The sequence below is a fragment of the Sander lucioperca genome, chromosome 8 (assembly GCF_008315115.2).
Source record: "Sander lucioperca isolate FBNREF2018 chromosome 8, SLUC_FBN_1.2, whole genome shotgun sequence".
Classification (NCBI taxonomy): Eukaryota; Metazoa; Chordata; class Actinopteri; order Perciformes; family Percidae; genus Sander; species Sander lucioperca.
The window spans coordinates 19,437,749-19,461,166 of record NC_050180.1 but is presented as its reverse complement, the minus strand read 5'-3'; the positions used below and the strand labels follow the sequence as shown (position 1 = coordinate 19,461,166).

Sequence of the window (23,418 nt, the reverse complement as noted above, 5' to 3'; positions counted from 1 at the left end):
TTCTACTGTTTTTTCAGTTTGTATTACTATTTTCGACCTTTTCTTGCCTTACTTCCTTCTTTCTATCGTCTTTTTCCAAGATTTGATTTAAAAAAAAAAAAAGTTTTTGTCGCCTTTTACCATCAGTATTTAAATGTTTTCCAGGTACAAGGCAGTTGTTTAGTAAATCTATCGCTGTATTGTTCCTCTTTATAGACTTTTTTTTTTCTACCAAAAACTATTCGTGCTGGTTAGGGGGTACATGGCTTTAAAAAACTGTTCAAAGGGGGTACATTATTGAAAAAAAGCTTGAACCACTGCTCCAAAGATCGTCTGAGGATTCTAGGCAGTTCCTGTTACTCACGTGGGCTCTACAGGAACGCCCGACCCATCTCCCTCGGTCTTCCGCCTACAGCTATCCGTGTACGGAAAGATGGCGGCACAAACAGACCGCGGTGTCCCACTCAGTACGGTCAGTAGAATTTACTCATTGTTTTTTTTATTATGATAGTGATATGACGTCAACTGTTCAACTATCGCTATAGCTAACGTCATGTGGGTAAAGGGGTTAAATATGTCGTACGTATAACGTTACTGGTTGAAATGCCATCTTGCCTTTAGACTCTCTGCAGAGCTCTGCATTTCAGCTAACACGTGATCGTTAGTGATGCTAGTAAATGTCTAAATTGGAGTAAATATATCACTGCACTGTCAGGGGGTTATTAAGGCCAAGGTTGACTTCCGGTTCGCTAGTTAACGACTACTCTTATTTCAGTTTGTAGGCTAATCAAGAAAATAATGTTACATGTCGTGCACCGACAATTGTCGAGCAAACTGCGTTTTTGAAACAACAACGGCCAATTGCAAATGTGTCATTTTAACACAAGGAAAGTAAAATGTTTTCCCAAACATGATGTTACCTCTATTTCATTGTTTACACTGTGGGACAAAAAGTTTGACAACACCACATCACAGAAGTGTCAACACTACGTGTGGCGCATCACATTTAGGAAAACAAAACGGTTTCACATTCAGTTCTCCTTCCAGACCACATACGACATCAGCTGGTAGATACAGTCAGCCGTTCATAGTTAAACTGTGGGCGTCCTCTGACTGGGATCATTGTTGCATGTAACCCCCCTCTTTCTTCCCACATTTGTTGTCTCTCTTCACATGTCAGATAAAAGCAGAAATCCTCCAAAATAATAAGACTGAATAATTTGCCATCCATAAACACAAGTGTTAAGACTCAGTTTACAGAGCATTAGCTTCAGATGTTCTCTTACTATAATCTACATCTATGTAAACTGCCAAAAGTGCATTACTTATTATATTGGTAGGGCTATGAATTAGTCTTTTTTTTGTTTGACAGAACAAGAGACATTTTTTTAGGTTGATCCCATAACCCTAATTCTCTGCTTCAGAAAACCAGAAACAATTAAACTTTATTTTACTTGCATACAAATGGTAATGCCCTGCATCTATTCTCAAAATAGTTGATGCATTTAAGACTACAATTTTACTCTGAGGGATTTTGTGCAAACTAGCCGTGACCAGAGTTTCTCTAGGTTTAAACCACAGATTAAACCTTCAGTAATGACTGTCAGTCACGTCACATTCATTATTTGTGCTATTCATATGAAGTCAACAAAGCACTATAAGTCAGTCAATACTGACTGACAAGAGCAATGAACTCAATAGTTTGGGTAAAATCACTTTCTGAGACTACTCCTCATTTGACTGCATTGATTAATGTTAAGGACACATTGATTGAATTTGAATAGATTGAGAAATAATAAGGCCACTTTTATGTATTTATGGTGTACTTCTTAATTTTCTCCGACTTGCAGCTTTGTCCTAAATTTCTTCATACCAATTCCACTAGCCACACCTGGCCCTTCAGCGCCATAGCTGAGCTCATAGGTGAGTCATCATATGTTTTTTCAAGTGAAACAAATTATTTGTTTTGCCCGTAGCCATAGGTATGAAAGCTGAGCATGAAGGGTTGTCTGTCTCTATAGCCCCCACTTTGCATAACCAGGACAGATTTCCATCAAATTGAAAGGAAAATTTAAGATATCTCTTTCCACTCAAAGATTCTTCTCAGCAAACAAGCAACCAGCTACATTCCCAAAGGCTTAATTAATTTGGTTTTGAGAATGACAAAGCACTTGGTGATGCATAGTAGTTGCCAATGTATTTAACCACTCACAATGGTGGGGTTGTAATGATAGTCGTGTCACTACTTAATAAATATTCCAAAAGGATTGAATTTGTTAATGTATTTATGGAGGAATTTAGTTGAATTAAATGTCCCTTACATTAAAGCATATTTCAGATTATGATTCAATGCATGCTTAAATCACCTCTCTCACTGGTGCGTGAAAGCTTTTTGAATAGCGATGAGCTCAGGTAGAGAGTGAGGATGGTGTTGATAGAGCTGATGCCTCAATAGAATGCTGAGGTAATGCAGCAATAATATGTTGTATAAAAAGTGGGCAGTGGCAGTCCATTTATAGTTATTGTTCTCTAATTCAACTTTTATTGTTTGTTTTAGGATAACTATGGGGTGCACACACTCTTTGTCGGATGTCATTGAGATTTCCGTAGTATAAAAGGCTGTCTTAAGAGGCGGAGAATACCTTTTTATTACTCTCTAGTACTCTGTCTATTATTTGTGCAATCCTCCTTTGCAGTGCAATAAGAAGAAAGATGCACTTGCTAAAATGTCACGTAAAATACTGATTTTTACCTACCCACATGCAACACATTGAGGTTGAGATTTTTATGTGAATTTAAGTTGCCCCTAAAAATGGTTTCTTTTGACAGACAATGCCTATGATCCAGATGTCAGTGCCAAACAGTTCTGGATTGATAAGACTGTGGTCAAAGAAATAGAATGCCTCACTTTTATGGATAATGGAAATGGACTGGACCATGAAACAATGCATAAGATGCTCAGGTACAGACACTGCTGCATGGTATTTTTTGGAAATTATGGAAAATGTGTTATGGCCCACTGGATGTTGACATTACGCTGCCACTACTGGCAAACATAATGACCACTGCCTAAAACCTTTACAAATGAATGTTGTATATGATGCTACATTCATGTATGGACCATGACGTGATTACTATACTCAATAAAGAATATATGCATTTCCCCCCCTCAAGCTTTGGGTACAGTGACAAGACTGCTTTAAAGGGTGTGAAGCCAATTGGTATGTATGGCAACGGTTTCAAGTCTGGATCCATGCGTCTCGGCAAAGACGCCATCGTGTTTTCGAAGTCAAAGAGTGTGTCGTGTGTTGGGATGCTCTCTCAGACCTACCTGGAAAAGATTGGCGCTAACCAAATAAGTGTTCCTATTGTCTGCTTTGAACAGAGAGAAAAAAACAAGTATATCCTTTGTCTACTGTATTAAGCCATATTGAATCATGTAAACAAAATGTAAATCTTGATTTATTGACATGATGAAAGTATTATGTGTTAACTGGATTGGGTACAAGAGGACTCCAATAAACTTGTAGAGAAATCTGAATAATTCTCAAAGTGTGTATGTAACACATGAATGTAAGTCTGGAACATGATTTGATTCACCAGTGTAGTTATTCATGCTGGATACGATTCTACATAGATTTTTCATCAGTTTGACTTGTTTTAGAGTAGCACATCTCAATCATACACTAGACAGTCATATTTCCATTTGTCCTAATTTTATATTGCAAGTTGTCCTTAACTTCAACTTTACTCAGTGTAAGAGAGGAGCACAAAGCCAGTCTGCAGGACATCCTGTGCTATTCCCCTTTCAAGACACAGGAAGAACTGCTCGTTGAGATCGATGCCATCAGTGCCCACTCGCCCATAGGGAAAACTGGCACACGGATCATCATCTGGAATCTCCGCAGGTCTGTCTGTACTTTATACAACATCATCAACAATACATCATCTATGTTTTAGTCCAGAAACCAAGTGCTAGTCTGTGTACGTGTCTCAGATTTGTACAGTGTAGAACGTTATGGAAAGTACAATTTTTAAGTGAAAGACAAAGATCCCTATGTGCAGTTATGCTCCTGAATATTACCATTATCCCTAGGGTTAGAGACCGGCAGGTTTAATGCCACTCCAGAGGAGGATAGACTTTGTTTGTTGTGTAAACTAGGTGAAATTGAAAATGAGGTTAATTTGTTGCTTTACGGTCAGGTCTACAAGGACATATGATATGTACTTTTTGGTAAAATTACTTAGTTATGTTTGTGTCTGGATTCGTAGCATATTTTATTTGCCAAGCTTGGGAGAGAAGGCAGACTATCAATCATCAAATCAATCATGTACATTGATCAGATAAATAAGATATGTCAACACACTATCTACTAACCATTTAACTTTCATGACAAATCTAGTCATCATTCCTTCAGCAATCTGACATGAAGAAAAGTAGAGTGAGGGGTAATAAATAGCACAGCTCAGCCTTGTTTGAATCAAAAATGTAAGAAATGTTTGTTGCACAACAATGTGTCCACTCTGGCTTATAATAGAGAGTAGGGGGTAGTGGGGTCTTTCCATGTGTTCAAGAATCACCAATGTTAGGGAGACTAGAAAGCTTAGACATCACTGTGATGGGGGCCCATTCACCTATATACATGTTTATGATTTCAACAGGACCTCAACTGGAACAACAGAGTTTGATTTAGAGAAGGACCGTTACGATATCCGAATACCATCTGATGTCTACGAATCAATGAAAGACACTTCTCAACAACCAGACAATGTGACGTCATACATCCCTGAGAGTTTTTACTCACTACGGGTAAGGAGCCACAATGTGCATGTCTTCAAACAATTTCTTAATGATTGTATTAAACCTATAAGGCATACTTTTTTTAATGCCTTATCCACACATCACAAATTCTATAATGTTACGCTTACAGCAGTTCAACTTCTGACATTGACCACATTTGCACATTCACAGATTGTGTATTTTGTAAGTAGTATATGTAGTTTTAAGTCTTTTTAACAAAGTAATTAAACTTTTTTGATTGAAAAAACTATATCAGGTAATCTGTGTTGTGTCCATGGGAAAAACACCATAGAATTGTTACACTTCTGATACTGACTCTTGATCTCACTTTCGATTTGCATGAGTAAATAATTGATACTTGTGTTTTTATTGGTTGTAGGCATACTGCAGTATTCTCTACCTGAAGCCTATAATGCAGATCATCATACGTGGTCAAAAGGTGAAATCTCAGCTCATTGCTAAGAGTCTGGCCTTCGTCAGAAAAGACCACTACAAGCCCACTTTCCTGGTATCCTTTCATCACAAAGTATTGATAAATGCGTTTAATTTGGGACAACAGAAAATGTTACTTGAGTTTTCCTTAAATGTTGTTTTAGACCAAACGCATTCCTATCACTTTTGGCTATAACACCAAAAGTAAAGACCAGTATGGCATTATGATGTATCACAAGAATCGGCTCATCAAAGCCTATGAACGTGTGGGCTGCCAGCTCAAGGTAAGTTAGTTGTTTTGGTCAGCTTGTCTGTTTATTACACATATGTTCAAGGGTTTCTAAATGTTATTATCCTTTGCCTTCTGCAGGCCAACAACAAAGGTGTTGGGGTGATTGGGGTCATAGAGTGTTACTTTCTGGAACCGACCCACAACAAACAGAGCTTTAATGAGACCGATAAGTACAGGTAATGGCACAGATGCCGCATTCTCTTTTGGTAACATCTGTCTGATTTAAGGTCTAAATGAGTTTCTGTAAGTTTGAATCTTTCACACAAAAAATATTGTTGTAGTCTTAATCAAATTACTGGATTTCTTGGTACAGGAAAACTATGACCAATTTGGGGACCAAACTGGAGGAGTACTGGAATGAAATCTGTTACAGGAGAAAAAGAGAGGATCCAACCAGCACCATACCAGTGGAAGATACCAAGTTAGTACATTTTGCAGTGATTGACATGATGTATTCTACACGTTTATTTGTCTAACCATACCTGCCTCTGTCTATGTCCTCAGGAAGCAACCAGATCAAAACTGGGTGCAGTGTGATGACTGTTTGCGCTGGCGCAAACTCCCTGATGGGATCGACAGCAGCAAGCTGCCAGATAAATGGTTCTGCCGTATGAACCCTGATCCTCAGTTCAGGTAACTAGAGCCTTATCGGGAAAAAAATCTGTTGCAATAATCGTAATCTCATGTGATAAAATAAACCAATACAAATGGGAAAAAGATACCTGTATTCCTATGCACAAATCTTTTTTGTAAAAGTGCAAAACTTTACTCCGTAAAATTATTTCTTGATCTACACATTGTGTTCACGTTACTCACATGAGTTTGACCACAGGATCATATTGGAATAATTTGTGTTTATCCGTGACTTGAGCAAGACGCAAACTGCAAGGGGTCGGGCATGCGACCTGTGATGTCCTTCAGGTGGCACAACACCAGCCTCTCAAAGGATTTCATGACCACAGACGTCAGGGCGACAGGCCTGTAGTCATTCAATTCTGTGATGGTGTTTTTTTTTGGGAACCGGGATGATGGTGGAGCGTTTGAAGCAGGAGGGAACTTCACACAGCTCCAATGATCTGTTGAAGATCTGTGTGAAGATGAGGGCCAGCTGGTCAGCACAGGCTTTCAGGCAAGAGGGAGACACGCCATCTGGGCCAGGTGCCATCCTTAAGTGTGAATTTCCCCTTGCGGGTTAAATAAAGGCATGTCTTCTTCTTATCTTTGGCCTCAAAGAGCTGACTCACATCCTCTTCAAAGATCCTGAGTGTAGGTGAGGGGTCAGTGTGGGGGGGGTTGATGGTGCAGAGGATTGTTAGATGTCAGAGCGGGTGAGGGGTGTGAATGTGGGCCTATCAAACCTGCAGTATAATACCTTAAGGTCGTCGGGCCAGTTGGTGGGTCTTTACAGTGTGGGGGGGATGGTCTCCTGGAGCTGGTTATGTCCTGCAGGCCTCTCCACACAAATGCAGAGTCGTTGGCTGAGAACATATTTTTCAACTTTGTGTGACTGTGCCTTGATGTTGCGTCCCCCGGTGTGAATTTGCATCTATTTGCATTGACTGTATGTCATCTTGCGACGCATAAGTTTGGTGTGAACACACCATTACTTGTGTGATCATCATCTAAAAATAAATGTTGCATTATTTACAAGAGCACATCTGTGCATACTTTTTTCCACAAACATAGAAAATGTCCAAACATATTTTTTTATATTTTTATAAAAAATGTCTGTTTAGGGTCCGATATAACTAGTAGCTATTAATAAAACTAGTGGAGCTAAATAAGCAGGTGTATCGTCTGGACTACTGGGCGGGACATGGCAACTCAGGGGAGCCAGCCACTGTGTGTTGGATTTAAAGGCGGCTTAAAGGTACTTTAGGTTAACGGTGTCACCTGTGAGATGGCTCGGTAGATTTATGACAGCATAGGTCAAAACATCATTTAACATGAATACTGCTTCCACAGGAATACTCCCCCAACTTTTGGCACATTTCTCTATGTATTGACAACTAGAAGTACCCAAAAGGCATGCACATTATTGATATTGTATTTTGTCAAAAATTGTCTAACCCGAACGTAGCTCAGGCTCAGTGGATGTTTTCTATTTTGCCCTCCCAGGAGCTGCCAGGCAGAGCAGGAGCCTGTGGACTCTGATGAGGAGCAACCTTCATACTGCAAGACCTATAAACAACAGTGAGTCCCATTTCATTTAAAACCACTGTCACAACTTTCGCCCAGAAATAAAATGGAATGTTTAGACTCACTAAGAATAGCATATTTTTATATAAAGCTGCCAAATCTGCCCTAATATGTTAACCGAGCATAGTAAATGAAGTGACTTGCCTAACCTTACCTCTGTGATGTATTTTTTTTTTCAGGGAGAGGAAAGACAAAAAGAAACAAGAGATGGAAAGACAAAAAGTAAGGACACATCATATGCTGTAAATAACCTGCCATTTTCTACATGCTATTGCTGTTTCCTCCACATGGTACCATGTAACACCTCTGCATGATTTGGAATAAATAGTTATTTTTCTGATAATATTAGTTTCTGATTTCATAAAGATTGACACGTGATTATTAGGCGCTTTTGGGAATTGTTTTTCTAGGCTGAGGAGGATCGAAAGCGTCAGGAAGAGCAGCGTTTGGCTGATCTATCCAGGCAAAAACAGGCCCAGAAACGGCTGAAGGTTGGGAATGATGACTAAGACTAATGGTTGTGTTAACAGAAGTTTTAATAAATACATTGCAGAAGGTAGATATGGTGTAGGAATATTAATAATTACAAATTAAATGTTTTTCTTTTTATTGTTTGTTGACAGACTGTCGATTCCCCTTACATCCCAACTACTCCAAGGAGTAGGTTTAACACTAAATTAACACAAGGGGGTGCTGCGAGAGCTGAATCCTCTCCACTGAGGTCCTCCACCCTTTCACAAGCTGGTAAGGAGAGAGAGAGAGAGAGAGAGAGAGAGAGAGAGAGAGAGAGAGAGAGAGAGAGAGAGAGAGAGAGAGAGAGAGAGAGAGAGAGAGAGAGAGAGAGAGAGAGAGAGAGAGAGAGAGATAGAGAGAGAGAGAGAGAGAGAGAGAGAGAGAGAGAGAGAGAGAGAGAGAGAGAGAGAGAGAGAGAGAGAGAGAGAGAGAGAGAGAGAGAGAGAGAGAGAGAGAGAGAGAGATAGAGAGAGAGAGAGAGAGCTAACTTTTCTCTCATTAGCTTGCAGCCCCTCCAGTAGCAGTGGTCTTCCAGTTATTTCTAATGTATGCTCACTGTCGCCAGGCTTACTGTCAACAGGCCATCTGAGGTATGACTTTGTGTTGTTTGTGAGCTTATCCATTTTACTTTGTTTAAGAAGTATATTAATTGTGCTTTGTGTGCACTGCAGGGGGAAAAGAACACAGCCTGTTACACCACATGCAACGCCAAAAAGACCCAAAAAGATGAATGGCTTCCATCGGGGTAACTCTAATAAATCCACATTAGTGGATGTGAGCCCAGTAAGCTCCCCATCAGTGCTCATTGATGATAATGATGATAATGATGATACTGATGATGACATTTGTATCTTGGAGGCTGTCAGTGCCCCCAGGCCCAAAAAGCCAGACATTGATTTGAATAAAGTGAAGACAGAACAAGAGCAAAGTGATGCTAATGTCGGCATGCTGATGGAGTGCAGCGATGATGCTGCTGTGGATGACACCTCGGAGATGAATGTTGCAGGAACAGGCTCGACAAAGTATGCTGCTGTGGCAACCAGTCCCTCCCCAGTACCATCTACAGGGGTGACCAGCAGCACCACCCAGACAGAAGTACCCAAAGTGAAGCAGGAAAAAGAGAGCCAAAATCAAACAGAAGTGGAGGAGAGAGCAGGGCAGAGTACATCTAATGAAAGAGGTAGAGAACAGAGTTCAGGTGTAGACATGGGTGTCTGCAGTGTTGAGCAGCAAAGCGTTGTTAAACAAGAGAGCAATGGAGACGCTCGCAGTGAGAATCAAGGAAAGCAGACCTTGCAGAATGGCGTGACGCATCATCTGGATAGTGAAGAAGATGCTGGACCTTCCTGTTCAAAGAGAGACGCTCCACTTCCCTACCCCAGTGTGACTGAGGTACAGGAACAGCAAGACCAGCTCATAGATCTTATGCAGGCTACAGCTCAGGAAAGGGACTCCTTTAAAGAGCAGGTCCATACACTTACCTGCCAGCTGCAAGACATGCAGCGCCAACTGCAGGAGCTGTCTAAGATCAATGTAAAGAAGGAGTGTTCTCACCAGGCCAGCCAGACGGAGAAAACTGAGGGAGGGGAAGACTACAAAAGTCTGTTTGAGAAGGCAAAACAGAAAGTCGATGAACTGATTAAGGACAAAGAAGCTTTACTGGCAGCCACTGAGCCCAGTACTGCCCAAGGTGATGACATGGATGAGATTGCACTGCAAGTTGACTCTCTCATCCGGAAGCTGGATGAAAGAAACAAGGAGAGGGATGAACTGCGCTCACAGGTCAGTGTTCCAGCTGTATTTTGAGCCCCCCTCCATTCAAAAATGTGTTTTTTTATGTTTATGTCCCCTACAATATCTGACCTTGACTATACTAACTTGTATTTGTGCAGTTTGTCACTACAGAGGTGTTTTCACATTCCTCTTCTAAAGGGGGAGGTGTCTGTGCACTAGTCTGAAATCTGAGATTTAAACGTATCCCGTCACTAACCCTAAACCAATCGCTGTCTAATAACAAAAGCCAGCAGAGAAACCTAAAACCTCCAGCGCAGAGCAGACTGCACACAAACACACAAACAGACAAATAAAAGATGATAACTACACTTACCATTCTGATGTCTGCTAGTCACCAATTTTAGTGCACAACAGACTCCTCACGTGAGTCTGGATCTGACTGACGCTCACAAACTATAGTTGCAGACCGCATGCTCGCCTAGCTCTGCAAGCAGGCTGCCCGAGCAGGTGGCTGTGTCAAAAAGGGAGAAAGGGTAGATGTGCTTCCAGCCCCTTTCCAGACTTTTATTTTACTTTGTATGTGGGTAAACCAAAATATTGATCATAAACAGAGTAGTTTTACATACTTTAAGATGAGTCTGGAGTGGGACTTTAAAGTACAAGCCTGGTGATACTCTATTTTTCCTATTGCCAACAAATCCCATAAAAATACCAAAGCCAACAGTCTCTCAGTACTTTACGACTTCCGAGATTGGCTCAACATAACCTAAAGTGCCCATGTTTATCGTAATGAAGAAACGTCAACCAGTACAATGATGTGGCTCGCTGATGTGTTTTCAGTCGTTTTGAGGCAACTATGGAGCTCTATGGCACATAGGAATAAGCTATATCAGCTTTGGCAGAGTTTAGAAGACAGTGAGTTTAGTTGAAAGCACTGAAAGGCTACAAAGTGGAGTTTTGAGCTGAGATTATTCATCCTACAAATATAACAAAGCCAAACATAAATCTGACTGCGCTTTATGTAAAACAAAGTAACTATAAAAAGAGTTATGTAAGGTTGTATGGTTATATATCATTGTCTTTTGTATAATTTACTCTCCATACACTTTATTTGCTTGCCCATTTAGACCTTTGTTTTATTAATGTTGCCTACCCTCCCTCCCTCCTTTTTTATTTATTTTCTTTTCTCCTGGGGTTCACTGTGTGTTCTGCCGCCAGTTGAACAGTTTGGAGGAGGAAAAGGCAAACCTGGCATCCCAGTGTGAAGAGCTCAGGTTGAGCCTGCAGCAGCAGAGGGAAAGCGCAAAAGAGAGAAGCCCACCTCAACACAGAGTGACTGATTCTACTGTACAAACCGATCCAGAGGAGGCAGGAGGGACAGCGAACTCTGGCATAGATTCAAGCTCAGATACATCTAGAAGGTTGGATTGTTGGAAAATCGCTTTCCCTCACATGTTGCATGAATTATCACAATCCAGTTGATCTGATTCATGAACTTAGCCACCCAGCAGAATAACAATGTAAATCTGATTTTCGCTCTGTGCTTCTCTCCTCAGTTTGATTGAGCTGAGGCATAACATTGGGCGCCTTCTCATCTCCTTCGTGCCTTTTCTGGAACTGGACCAAGTGAATTATGAGTGTAATGTAATTGATGAGATCCTAGAACAGGTTCTCACCGATGTGGATTCTATCGCACCAGTGGGGCTGAGGAACAGAGGGACGGAGCAATAAATAAATATAGTAAACAAATCATAGAATCCTGGAATTAAATGTCACACTCCACCTGTAAATAATTCATACAGATTCCTATAAGTGTGGGAAATTAAGTATAATTTATTTTAAGGTGTGTAAATATGTTTTTACCGTTTTTGTATTGATAAACAGTGAATTCAACGCACTATGAGCAGCTTAGTACCATTTCTTTATCTCATTAAATACAATACTTGTGTACTTTAATGGATGTTTTAGACCATTTACTTTGCTCTTGAGTTTCTGGGTAGAAAGTAAACTTTTGTCTAGGTTTTCCAAACAGACCGGCTCTTTATCCAAATTTGTCGATGTTTGACATTGACACCTGACTGTTTTCTCTTTGGTTTGAATTGAAGTATATGTTGGCTGTATTTGTCTCTAATATATTTTTTACATTTCCTGTCTTTGCTTTGTGATTAAATGCTCTATGGCACATTATCATTGGTATCCTTCTGTGAACCTGATTGAACAAACATAGAATATAGGGCTGTCTAGCTTCTAACTAGCCTTAGAGTATGTTTCCGAGCGACACAAACTAAAATTTAAAGGGATACTTTAAGCTGTGTGTGTGTGTGTGTGTGTGTGTGTGTGTGTGTGTGTGTGTGTGTGTGTGTGAGATGTATTTCACTCAGTTCAGGTTGTGACGATGAAGGGATTTTTGGGGTGCATATTATGTTGAGCTGTGTTTATTCAGGAAGCCTCATTAAGATCAGGATGTGTTTGGCAAGAGAGAAGAAATTACATGTATTCAAGATCACAACAAGACACAAAAACATAAATGCTTATTTTAAATGTCATTTATGTTTTCTAATAGGCTTATCCTTGATTCGTGAATAGAATACCCCCAGTAAGTTTTGTAAAGACACATATATCGGTTTTACAAGCAAGAATAAAAGAGTAGCGTAAAGTAATTAACACGAGTCTAAACCATGGATGTATTAAGAGAACGGTCTAAACTCATACAAGTATGGACATACATGTAAAGAAAAAAATGAACAGACAGTCACCTCCCCTTTCACGTTTTCGTCCAATCACTGCAGCCTACTCGACCGGAAGTTTTGAAGAATCCTACGCGGGAAATTACTAATCGTTTCAGCTGGACAACAGAGGAGGTGAAACGCCAACTTACTTCGAGGTAACTTTAGTTCAAACAATAAACAGATGTAATGTTAACTATTTGTAGTGAACATGTTCTTATCTAATAGGAACTTATGTACACATGTACCTGGTTTTGTCATTTGTCCGTAACGTTTGCCACAAGTCATCCCGACAAATCCGCTGCATTTATTGCTAACGCTATTAGCTAACTTTGTTGTAGCTTTCATTTCCAGTGACTGTGTGGCCAAGTTAGCCGCTATATCAATATATATTCTTATGTAACACAGGCCACATATTGCCCAGCATGTGGAGATAAGTCAGTATTAGCAGCTTAGCTAGCTAATATCATTTGAAACTGTCAGCATTGTCGTATTTACATGTTCCCCTCCTGAGGTCGGTGTTGGATATAAAAAAGATGAAGGTGGTAACGTGTGAGATTGCATGGCACAACAAGGAGCCAGTCTACAGTCTGGACTTCCAGCACAGTTCAGATGGACGCATTCATCGGCTGGCCACAGCTGGAGTGGACACCACAGTCAGAGTGAGTGAAGAGGGAGGGATGAATACATCTGGTTATTTCAGCGATGAACCAACAGTTTTGTAAGAAAACAAACTTGTTTTCCCAAAAGTCACTTTACTTGACAATATGATGTAAATCTGTGCACATGCATTTGTATTGGAAAGGAGCAGTGTAACACAAGGCATATGGTACTTAACCTATCTGCATGAAATTGATGATAAAAGCAAACGTAATGGTTGCAGCTGTAAAGGGCAAATGTGCAGGCCCAAAGAAGTGGGTTCACGCTTTCTGTTGAAGAAAACGTCATGTAATATCAATGGTGCTTTTTTTACAGAATATAATAATCTTGCATTTTTATATTGACAAACTTAATAGGATATTATTTTGGCTTTTCCAGAAACTTAAATGGGTTAATGCGTCACACAGAATTAACCAAACAACACAGATTTTTACATATTTAACCTGTTAGTTCTACAAACTTTCTCCCACCAAACATACATCACTGGGTATGATTTAAAAAGCACTGAAATGTTTTTTTTGTATTACAAATTGGAATATACCTGAAGTCAGGTCCTTAAACTGCCATATTTTGAATGGAGTTTCATAATTGAAAAGTAAATAACTTGCAAAACACTGATGTCTTACATATGTTTGCAAAATATAACTTTGTGATTAGTTTTTTTTTTTTTTAAGTTTCTTAACCTGCAGCTGTAGTATATAAAGTCACAGTTGTGTACAGAGTTTGAGATTAATTACTTTTTGCTTTGATGCTGATGCAGTTGTGGCGGGTAGACACCGGCCCAGACGGGAAAGCAGTGGTGGATTTTTTGTCTAATCTGGCTAGACATACCAAGGCTGTCAACGTAGTGCGCTTTAGTCCCAATGGAGAACTGCTTGCCTCAGGAGGAGATGGTATGTCAAACATAACACATGTTAGATCTAGGTTTGGGCATCGTTTGGATTTTAACGATTCTGATTCCAATTGCGATTCTTCCTTTCGATTCCGGTTCTTATCGATTCTCGATTCCGATTCTTTGAGGGGTGGAGTTGAAACGGGTCACATGCATATTTCACAAATAAGAGGAACGTTTTCTTTTAATTAATATTATTCAATGGTGGGTTGCAGTTTTACCGGGCTTTTTCAATGTAAAATAAAGCCACTCTAGAGCGCTGCTTACTGTGCTCCGTGGCTGCAACACAGCAAGCGCCTGGCCGCTACGGAAACCAAAACTTGCCCATGTTAAATTTGGAACCCATGATCAGATTTGAAACCAAATCCTCCAAAGAATCGGTTCTCGATGCCCAACCCTAGTTAGATCAAATATTTGCTATGTAATATTTTAAGAGTCAGTATTTAAAAGGCACTAGTAATGTTATTCTCAAAATGGAACAGGTATTATCAAAAACAATTGCCTGCAGTAATCGTATGGTTTTTATTTGGTACAGATGCAGCAATTCTGCTGTGGAAGCTCAATGACTCCAAAGAGCCTGATCAGGCACCCATGTTCCAGGAGGAGGAAGATGCTCAGCTCAACAAGGAGAGCTGGTCTGTGGTCAAGACATTGAGGTACACAGCTCTGGTTCACAACTCTGGCAGTTTCAATCCCATCGAGTTAGAATGTAATTAATGACCACCACATTTCCTTTGATTCTAAAGACTCTTAGGCTGTGCTCAGACTGACAATAGTGCAGCCTCCTTATTCATTTTGATGTTACCGCTGGGTGGCACAGTGCTGTCAAGACGGGATGAAATGACTCCCACTATGATGATATTTTAGAGTTGTAAAATCCTGCCCTGTAGTATTATAAACCACTGTGCAGCGATTTGTGTATAGGTCATATTTATCTTCTCACTGGTGTCTGCGTCGCTCAGTTTTGCTTACTTTGCAAGCAATTGTATATGTCATGACATGTATTAATGTCTTGCTCAGCATTTAAAATCAGTGAAGTCAGACATAGGGGTGCTATTTTAGATTTTTTTTTTTTCCTGACCGATAACCGACCATCTTTAACCAATCATTAACCGACAAGCAGGCATCGGAGTCCCAGTTCGGTCCAGGACACACAGACATATACTTTCACGCCTGCAGACAGTTGTGGACTTGTACCGGTCGAGCAGCCACAATGAGCATGTGTCTGAGGCGAGCCCATCTCCACCACATCTACTGGTGAGGCTGTCAGCTGTGTGTCTGCCTGGCATACTCGGTGTGTAGGACGGCTGATTTAACCCGCAAGTCCTCATCGGTGTAGTGGCATGTGTAGTTCGCCGCTGTGAGCACTGTCCAGCAGAGAGCCACAAACATAGCAGAAAAAAGAGCTTAAAACACAACGTTAACTAGCAGTTAAGAAATAAACTGTATAGCCTGTTTTTCTTTTACAGAGAGAGAGAGAGAGAGAGAGAGAGAGAGAGAGAGAGAGAGAGAGAGAGAGAGAGAGAGAGAGAGAGAGAGAGAGAGAGAGAGAGAGAGAGAGAGAGAGAGAGAGAGAGAGAGAGAGAGAGAGAGAGAGAGAGAGAATTCTATTTCAAGCTCAATAAATTATATAATTATATAAAATATATTTGAAAATAAACTACATGAGCAAACCCCCAGACCTGCTGGAACAAGTTCAGGTCTCCAGCAGCTTTATAAAAGCTAAAATCTACCAGCAGTCTGGATTTAATTGCATTTACACACACGAGGGTAACATCTACATTTAAATCATCCTCCACCTTCCTTCTCCGGCTTACATACATCGCCATCTTGGCCTGTCCCAAAACAAAATTTAGAACCTGGAACTTGTGCTTATGATGGCGACTGTAATTAAAACCACAAATTAAAACCTGTTTGCTGAAAAGCTCTCCACATTTGGTAAATACATTTTGTAACAACAAAAACACAGCAGAAAGACGCCGACACTCAGAAAAGCAGTGAAATACTGTCTCTCTCAGTCCACAGAATGGACATTTGTCCTCAACAGCAGCGTTTATGACAGACACAAAAGAGTTCACCGCAATAATCCCATGAAGGATTCTCCATTGTAAGTCTGCATGTCTTTTAGCCAGTGGAGGTTTGTAAATGGACCTCCATGCAAGTCTAAAACTCAGATCCAGACCCAGGTACACGCCCCTGTGGACTTGTCAGTCTCGCAAGCCGTTTCAGGAAAGTGGCTGCGTGTGTCCGACAATGCACAGAACATTAACCGGTACAAGCCTACAGTTGTCCGCGGATACGGAGCGTGGAAAGTGTGTCAGAGGCTCCCAGACGGTGAACTGAGACTCCGTTACCTGCTTGTCAGTCAACGGTTAATGATCTGTTATTTAATTTCATTGTGCTTTCTTTTGGAAGGCTGGCTGCCAAAAATCGCCACTTGCTAGCTAGTTAGCTAGCCTGAGGTAAACGATAGCTATCAGTAAACAGAAGTGACGTGGTGGCTGGCGTCCGGTGTGTGCGTCAGTTTGTGTGGGGGTGGGGGTGTCGGCCCGCCCCCGCAAAGCTCCGACCTGCAGACAGCAGAGGAGCAGAAGAAAGTAGCTGCACCTTCGCCAAAATGACGACTGAAAAACAGAACTATTTTGATACAAACATTTACTCACCATGTGGCAGATAGCCACATAGATATCATTTATTAATTATATATTATTTAAATTTAATATTTAGCGTTTAATAAATAATTGTTAAATGTAGTACAGAATCTGTAGTCTATCGCACAAACACTCGACGAATGCTGCAAGCATTTGACAGCCAGTACGAATTGCCTGGGAGAACATACGTGTCACAAACGGCAATTCCACAACTGTACAACAGCGTGAAAGACGACATACTAAAGGAGATCAGACATATTGTGGATATTTAAAATGTCTTCCAGTTCCAGTGTTAAATATTCTTTAGAAATAAGTTTATTGATTTTTGAAAAGGCGTACCTGCATTATTATGCCATTATCATTATATTAGATGAAAATGGTCTCAGAACGACAATGTTATCGTTTATTGCAGTAATTTCTGGGACAATTTATCGTCCAGCAAAATTTGTTATCGTGACAAGCCTACGGTTGATCATTAACATCCCTAGTGAGACAAGCGAGACAGTCAACGTTTCAGAACTACAAGAGAACCTTTACTTTATGAGTAATTGTTAGAATCATTTCATTATCAAGAATAGACAGAAACCACTGAAGTTATATCAATGTTCATTTTTACTTGCGAACACAACAAGGAGCCATTTACAGCACTCCACAGAGTACAGATAATGCCTAACGTAAGCCTCAGACTGTAGCTTATTTATGTGTGCAGTACAATCATAATACAGAGTTGATGTCGTCAGTTATCTGGTCAGAGTCGATGACGTCTCCCTTATCTGGTCAGGGAGTGCATGTTCTTTCCTCAGCATCACACCGTGCTCAGACAAGGACACGCAGTGGCTCCATGTTATCTTGTTTAGAGTACTCAAGTATAATATCATTATTTTTGCAGAACAGTTTTATTAATAATAAGACAAAAAGTATGTAAATCATCATTTTTCTAACAGTAATATTTTAATTAGTCTGAGTATGAAAATCTACTTGTTTGCTATCTGATTGATGTAAATGTGTAGCAACAGTGTGGTTATACAAGGAGATTTTTTTTATCATTTAATTTGTCTTTAGGGGGCACATAGAGGACGTGTATGACATCTGCTGGACACGGGATGGAAACTTCATGGTATCTGGGTCTGTTGACAACACTGCTATTATGTGGGACATCAACAAAGGTTTGCTTAGACTCCTAGATATCTGTGTGTATTCCATACAATTTCAGTTCCATCTATTAGATTTGTATTTTAGTAATGCAAATCCACAGCATACTGAGAGTACATCTTATTTTGGGTTTGTATGTATTATGTTGCTTGCAACTGTTTTTGTGTTTAGGACAGAAGCTGTGTATCTTGAATGACCATAAGAGCTACGTGCAGGGGGTGACCTGGGATCCTCAAGGGCAATACGTCGCCACTCTCAGCTGTGACAGGTAGACAGACGCCTCATGGCATGTCTAAGGGTCTAATCTTCTTTAAATAAATGTATTTGCTGTTAGTCACTAATCAGCGACAGTGGGTCTTCAGGGGCTTGATGCTTAATATGTTTTTGTTTTTCCTCCCTTTCAGAGTGATGCGTGTCTACAGCACTCACACCAAGAAGAAAGCCTTCTGTATCAGTAAAATGAGCTCTGGGCCGCTTGCAGAGGGAGAGGTCAGTAGAAATGTTGCTTTTGATGATACTTAGTTGAGTCACTTTATTGTCTTAGATGTGACTAAGGTCTGAAATTCAACAACTTTTTCATTTCAATCATGAATTTTGTCCTAATTAGTCATGTACACCTAATATCTAATTTGTATCTTTTGCAGACACCTTTTTGCCATTATTTTACATGAAACCAGCTCTCTCTGTTCTCGCTCATGTTTTGGCCACCTGTTGACTAAAAACTTGTTTATGACGCTTCAGGAATGTTTGTCTTCCCTTTGGTATTAAAATGATTACATTTACTCTGTAATATCTTCAGAGATCTTCTGCCCTGCTGCCAGGTGAGTGAGGCAAGTAACACACGCTCTGTTCAGCGTTTCTCTTTATCGTTGCAGGTCAAGCAGTACAGAATGTTCCACGATGACAGCATGAGGTCCTTTTTCAGACGTCTCTCATTCACACCAGATGGGTCTTTCTTGCTCGCCCCAGGTACCTACACTGCATACTTCAAATGTTTACCTGGCATTATTTTTTTTTGCTAATGTTAAGTGTTGTAATATCCTAGTTAAGATAGTTGACATAAACTAATTTCTGTCTTCTGTCACCATTTTTAACCTCAGCTGGATGTGTGGAGATCGGAGAAAACGTCATAAATACCACATACATCTTTTCCAGGAAGGGCCTCAAGAGGTAACTTTTGTGACTTGCTGTGGCGTTTAGAGTTGTTCAGAGTCTGGTTTGGCTGTATTCATGCTAGTAATTGATGTACAAATCTCTGTCTGTGTATTTTAGGCCCATCGCCCACTTGCCGTGTCCAACTAAAGCTACACTGGCTGTGCGCTGCTGCCCTGTCTACTTTGAACTGAGGACCAAGAAGGATGAAGGTAAGAACATATGCCCCATTAGTTAACAGACAAGTATGATCATTAAGGCCTCCCTTTGTTATTGTCTGCACCTTTTATGTTTTACTCGTATGTGTTTTTCATTCTTCCTCCATCTTTCCTCTACAGATGGTTCGAGTCAGGCTCTTCCCAACGTATTCCAGTTGCCGTACCGCATGGTGTTTGCTGTGGCATCTGAGGACTCCATCTTTTTGTATGACACACAGCAGACCCTTCCTTTCGGCCTGGTGTCCAACATCCACTACCACACACTCAGCGATCTTACATGGTAAACTAGGGCTCTCTTCTATTGTCTTCTTTTGTCTTTTCGTATTGTGCAAGTATAAAGATATTATGAGGCTTCAACAGAGGGAAGATGGAATTCAGATGGAAGATACTGACTTAATTTTGGTTATTTGAGATTAACTTTGGACATTGGAATGTATTTTTACACGGAACAAGAGCTGTGGATCTTGTCCCCCATATAAGTATTACAACGATGAATTTAAAACTGTACGTTTCATTCATGTTTTAGTCTTCACCCACTGACATGTTTTTGTATTATATCCACTTTAGGTCTCGTGACGGTTCCTTCCTGGCTGTGTCCTCCACAGACGGCTACTGCTCCTTCCTGACCTTCTCTCCAGGGGAGCTGGGCACTCCGCTGAAGGAGCCCCCAACCCTCGAGGTCTTTATCCCAAGCAGTGGTGTTGAGAAAAAGGGCAAGAAGTCGTCAGTGGCCAGGACCTCATCTCCTTTGACCCAGACACCAAGCTCAGCCCTGACTCCCACATCCCAAACCAGCCTTGGTAAAGATGCCCCCTCTGTCACCCCCCCAGAAGAGAAGAAGAGCACCCCGAGTGTCAAGTCTAAACCTCAGCCCCGGAGGATCACCCTCAACACCCTGGAGGGTTGGGGGAAACCCTCTAACCCTAAAACCACAGCACCTCCAGCACCTCAGACCCCAACATCTGCAAGCACAAGCGCACCCTCTACTCCCCAACCCCGTATTACCCCTCTCACCCCAACCAACTCCTCCACAATCCAGCTACGCATCGCCCCCCTAACCCCCTCCACCCCTAAAGCCCCCAACAGTGCTGATGCTGGGCCCACTACTCCTAAGGGAACAACTACACCAAAGGGGCCCGCCCCAAGGTAAATGCATTTATTATTCCTAAACCTTTACATCCACTGAGGCTGTTTAAAACTCTGTTAAGATGTACTTTGGCGGGGTGGCCTCTAGCTCACCCAGTAAGACCGTTCGCCCCATGTTGGCTGAGTCCTGCAGCGGTGCGGGTTCAAATCCGACCTGCGGCCCTTTGCTGCGTGTCATCCCCCATCTCTCTCCCCCTTTCATGTCTATCCACTGTCACTCTATAATAAAGGGAAACCCCAAGTACTTTGGATGGTGTGGAAAAATGCAGGTGTTGCCGCATACAAGAGTGCATATGGTAATTTATGGAAATACTTTTGATTATTCAAATCAAATGTGTTGTGACTGGTGTCAGACTGGGAAGTAAACCACACAGAGCACACTGCCTCCACCTCCCTCCCCCCTGATGATTAAAGTAACTAAGCTGATTATCTCTAAAGATGCAGTTTACAGATGAGTACTAAATGTAAGAAAGCACTGTGTTCTTTTAAAATGTGTAAAATGTATTTTTCAATATACTTTTTAAACTACAAGTCAAATATAAATGGCTGTAATGGGCTCATGATGTTTGTTTTGTATGTGCTCAGTACTGGCAGTAAGAACAAAGCCCTGTCTGGTATGAGCGATCCGTTGGACCCCCCACTGACTATAAAATAATAATCACTCTGACAGACTGTATGTAGACAATGGCAGGTCTCCACATGCTTTTGTATTTGCCTTGTATCTGTAACTTGGAGCATTTGCCTAAGCTTGTTTACTTGGCAACAGCTGAATCAGAAGAACAAAAAAGAAGATGAATAAAATGGGACAGTGATCAACTTTTCACTCTAGAAGAGTGCAATTTATCGTCATATTATGTGCTTGTGTGTTTGCTGTTGATCTCGTGCTTAAAACCTCTTTACCATTTGTGCTTTTTCCATTTGTTTACAGGAGAGTATCTCTGACTCCCGTTGCATCCCGATCTCCAGCTGTTGGTTCACTCTTCCGCACTCCCTCTTCCACTGAGAAGGCCAAACATGGTTAGTAAGGGCAACTACTGTGGTTGTTGTCCTTCATGTTGAAAACATCCCAACAACAGAAGTTTGATGATTGAAAAATCATGTATGATACTGATGCTGCAACATGACATCATGACTTCACGTAAACAATACACGCCACTTTCCTAAAACCAAGTGGCGTGTTATCTGTATGCATTTTGAGCTATCCGCGTGTATGTCTCAACGTGGAAAGGAAACATCACACGCGGGACACGAAACGTCACACCCGGGCCACGATCCCCACTCTCCTGGGTGAAAGTCCTGTGTTTTACCCATCCTCCACCCCGACCAACCTCCCTACGAGGAGTTTTGCCCTTTCATATAACTCGCTACGGCGTAAATTCACACGCAATTGCAAGGTAATGTAAGTCAATGAGGCCAAACGGCGTTGGTAAACACGCTAAAAACCGAGTGTGCGTCTTCATAACACGCCAATAATGGCATACGAATTGGTGTCATACATACGCCACTTCATGAGATCAGTCTGGATACTGACTCATTGACAGCCTACTCGTTGTAGGTAGGATTTTTGTAGAGTAAATGAGATCTGTTAACACAGCAACATCCAAACCATTTTGTTTAGAGGTAAAACTGTGTGTGCTATATCAAGCACGGTAGGTCAGTTGAACCAGGAACTGGGTCTATGAGCTGTGATAACTACATTCGCTTTAGTGTTTTCTTTGGAATAAACTGTTTAAAACCTGTATAATCGTCTGACTGCTCGTGCTTATTGCCTCACAGATGGCTCACAGATCCGGTAAATAACTTGGTGAATAATTTCGTAATAATTTTCATTAGTAGTATGATAATCAGTGTATTTCACCGTGCATATTGACTTGTTGGTCTGCTACATAAATGTAAATCAATTATATCTAACCAAGTGTTGCATACAGTTTGTTACATCAAAGCAGAAGATGGAAAAGAATCATGCCATCATGTGTAACTAATTCTGTCACTGATCCTTTCACTCCTTTCACTTGTATTTCTCCAGAACGTCCTTCTCCTCCCACTGATCCAGTGTGCCAGCCTCCAGAGTCCAAGCGGCCAAAGACCAGTGGCACCCAGACTTAGTGTCTACTGGGACCAGTGTGCTGCTACGATATCAGAAAAGAGTACATACAGCAGAGGGTGACGAAGAAGCTTCAGTACAAAACCACTGAGGCTCCCCATGGATGTAACACCATAGGGCAATAGAATTGTGTGTGTGTGGGTTGATAATGTCCATACTTGAGTTAACTGGATGATGTTTGATGCATATTTGATTTGTTTGACATTTAGATGCTCAAGTACTGTTGTACAAAAGGAAAGTTCTGTCTCACTTCTTTCCAAAGACATGATTGTGAAACGAAAAGTGCTCCAAACCTGAAGAAGAAAGGAAAAAAAGCATCTCAAGGTTTAGTGCCTTGTATATAGCTTTGAATATTCAACCTCTTAATTTGCTGAAGACTGCGGGCCAGCAGCTTGAGTGAAAAGCTCATAATTGTCAGGTCTTTTTGTCATTGTCTAATAAAGGACGTTTCATATACAGTGTACGGAGTAAATGGCTGTGGGATGATTCATGCTTTTTTTTTAACTACAAGCAGCTGACGGTTATGCAAACCGTTATTTTCTTTTAGGAAAATGATCATTCATTAGCTGTCTTTGTGTTAAACCTAAACTGATTTGATGGCGTTCATGTCTTGAGTCATCTTTACAGTTGAAGTGAGGTCAACTGTAGAATGAATGCTGCAAAGAGTAGATGAACATTTATGATGTTCACGGCTGTTTGTGTTGACATATTGAGGACTGTTGCCAGGATTTAAAAAGAAATCTGAGGTCAGAAGATCAAGGCTGGAT

At 40.9% G+C, this 23,418-nt stretch overlaps 2 protein-coding genes across 6 annotated transcripts; both read left to right on the top strand.

The window, feature by feature from the left end:
• The first annotated feature begins 239 nt into the window (after window positions 1–239).
• Window positions 240–12,140, top strand: morc3a (MORC family CW-type zinc finger 3a). Of its 3 annotated transcripts, XM_036004426.1 has the most exons (20): window positions 360–451; window positions 1,830–1,902; window positions 2,809–2,941; window positions 3,154–3,380; window positions 3,731–3,887; window positions 4,642–4,789; window positions 5,160–5,288; window positions 5,377–5,496; window positions 5,583–5,680; window positions 5,818–5,925; window positions 6,009–6,137; window positions 7,623–7,697; window positions 7,883–7,925; window positions 8,114–8,194; window positions 8,327–8,447; window positions 8,719–8,806; window positions 8,888–9,363; window positions 9,406–9,998; window positions 11,169–11,371; window positions 11,507–12,140. In XM_036004426.1, the coding sequence occupies exons 1-20, from the start codon at window positions 413–415 to the stop codon at window positions 11,679–11,681; spliced, it is 3,216 nt and encodes a 1,071-aa protein (XP_035860319.1). In that variant the 5' UTR covers window positions 360–412; the 3' UTR covers window positions 11,682–12,140. The 3 variants fall into 3 exon arrangements, with proteins under 3 accessions (XP_031151693.1, XP_035860319.1, XP_031151674.1); XM_031295814.1 differs by having other exon boundaries at window positions 8,888–9,998; XM_031295833.2 differs by lacking the exon at window positions 1,830–1,902 and having other exon boundaries at window positions 240–451; window positions 8,888–9,998.
• A 566-nt stretch (window positions 12,141–12,706) lies between these two features.
• chaf1b (chromatin assembly factor 1, subunit B) lies at window positions 12,707–23,112 on the top strand. Of its 3 annotated transcripts, none has more exons than XM_031295801.2 (14): window positions 12,707–12,811; window positions 13,191–13,338; window positions 14,097–14,229; window positions 14,764–14,884; window positions 17,942–18,045; window positions 18,203–18,299; window positions 18,436–18,520; window positions 18,907–19,000; window positions 19,132–19,201; window positions 19,304–19,395; window positions 19,522–19,681; window positions 19,969–20,547; window positions 21,476–21,564; window positions 22,574–23,112. In XM_031295801.2, exons 2-14 carry the CDS (start codon window positions 13,213–13,215, stop codon window positions 22,651–22,653), a joined length of 1,830 nt encoding a protein of 609 aa, XP_031151661.1. In that variant the 5' UTR covers window positions 12,707–12,811; window positions 13,191–13,212; the 3' UTR covers window positions 22,654–23,112. The 3 variants fall into 3 exon arrangements, with proteins under 3 accessions (XP_031151661.1, XP_031151654.1, XP_035860047.1); XM_031295794.2 differs by having other exon boundaries at window positions 12,758–12,834; XM_036004154.1 differs by lacking the exon at window positions 12,707–12,811 and adding an exon at window positions 12,886–13,113.
• The last annotated feature ends 306 nt before the right edge of the window (window positions 23,113–23,418 follow it).

Excerpts from the sequence above, each read along its gene's own strand:
- morc3a (XM_031295814.1), top strand. The coding sequence starts at position 413 with ATGGCGGCACAAACAGACCGCGGTGTCCCACTCAGTACG. Across the intron at positions 8,195-8,326 it reads AGGCCCAGAAACGGCTGAAG|ACTGTCGATTCCCCTTACAT; the intron begins GTTGGGAATGAT and ends GTTTGTTGACAG. Across the intron at positions 8,807-8,887 it reads CTGTCAACAGGCCATCTGAG|GGGGAAAAGAACACAGCCTG; the intron begins GTATGACTTTGT and ends TGTGCACTGCAG.
- chaf1b (XM_031295801.2), top strand. The coding sequence starts at position 13,213 with ATGAAGGTGGTAACGTGTGAGATTGCATGGCACAACAAGGAGCCAGTC. Across the intron at positions 14,885-17,941 it reads TCTGTGGTCAAGACATTGAG|GGGGCACATAGAGGACGTGT; the intron begins GTACACAGCTCT and ends ATTTGTCTTTAG. Across the intron at positions 18,046-18,202 it reads TATGTGGGACATCAACAAAG|GACAGAAGCTGTGTATCTTG; the intron begins GTTTGCTTAGAC and ends TTTTGTGTTTAG.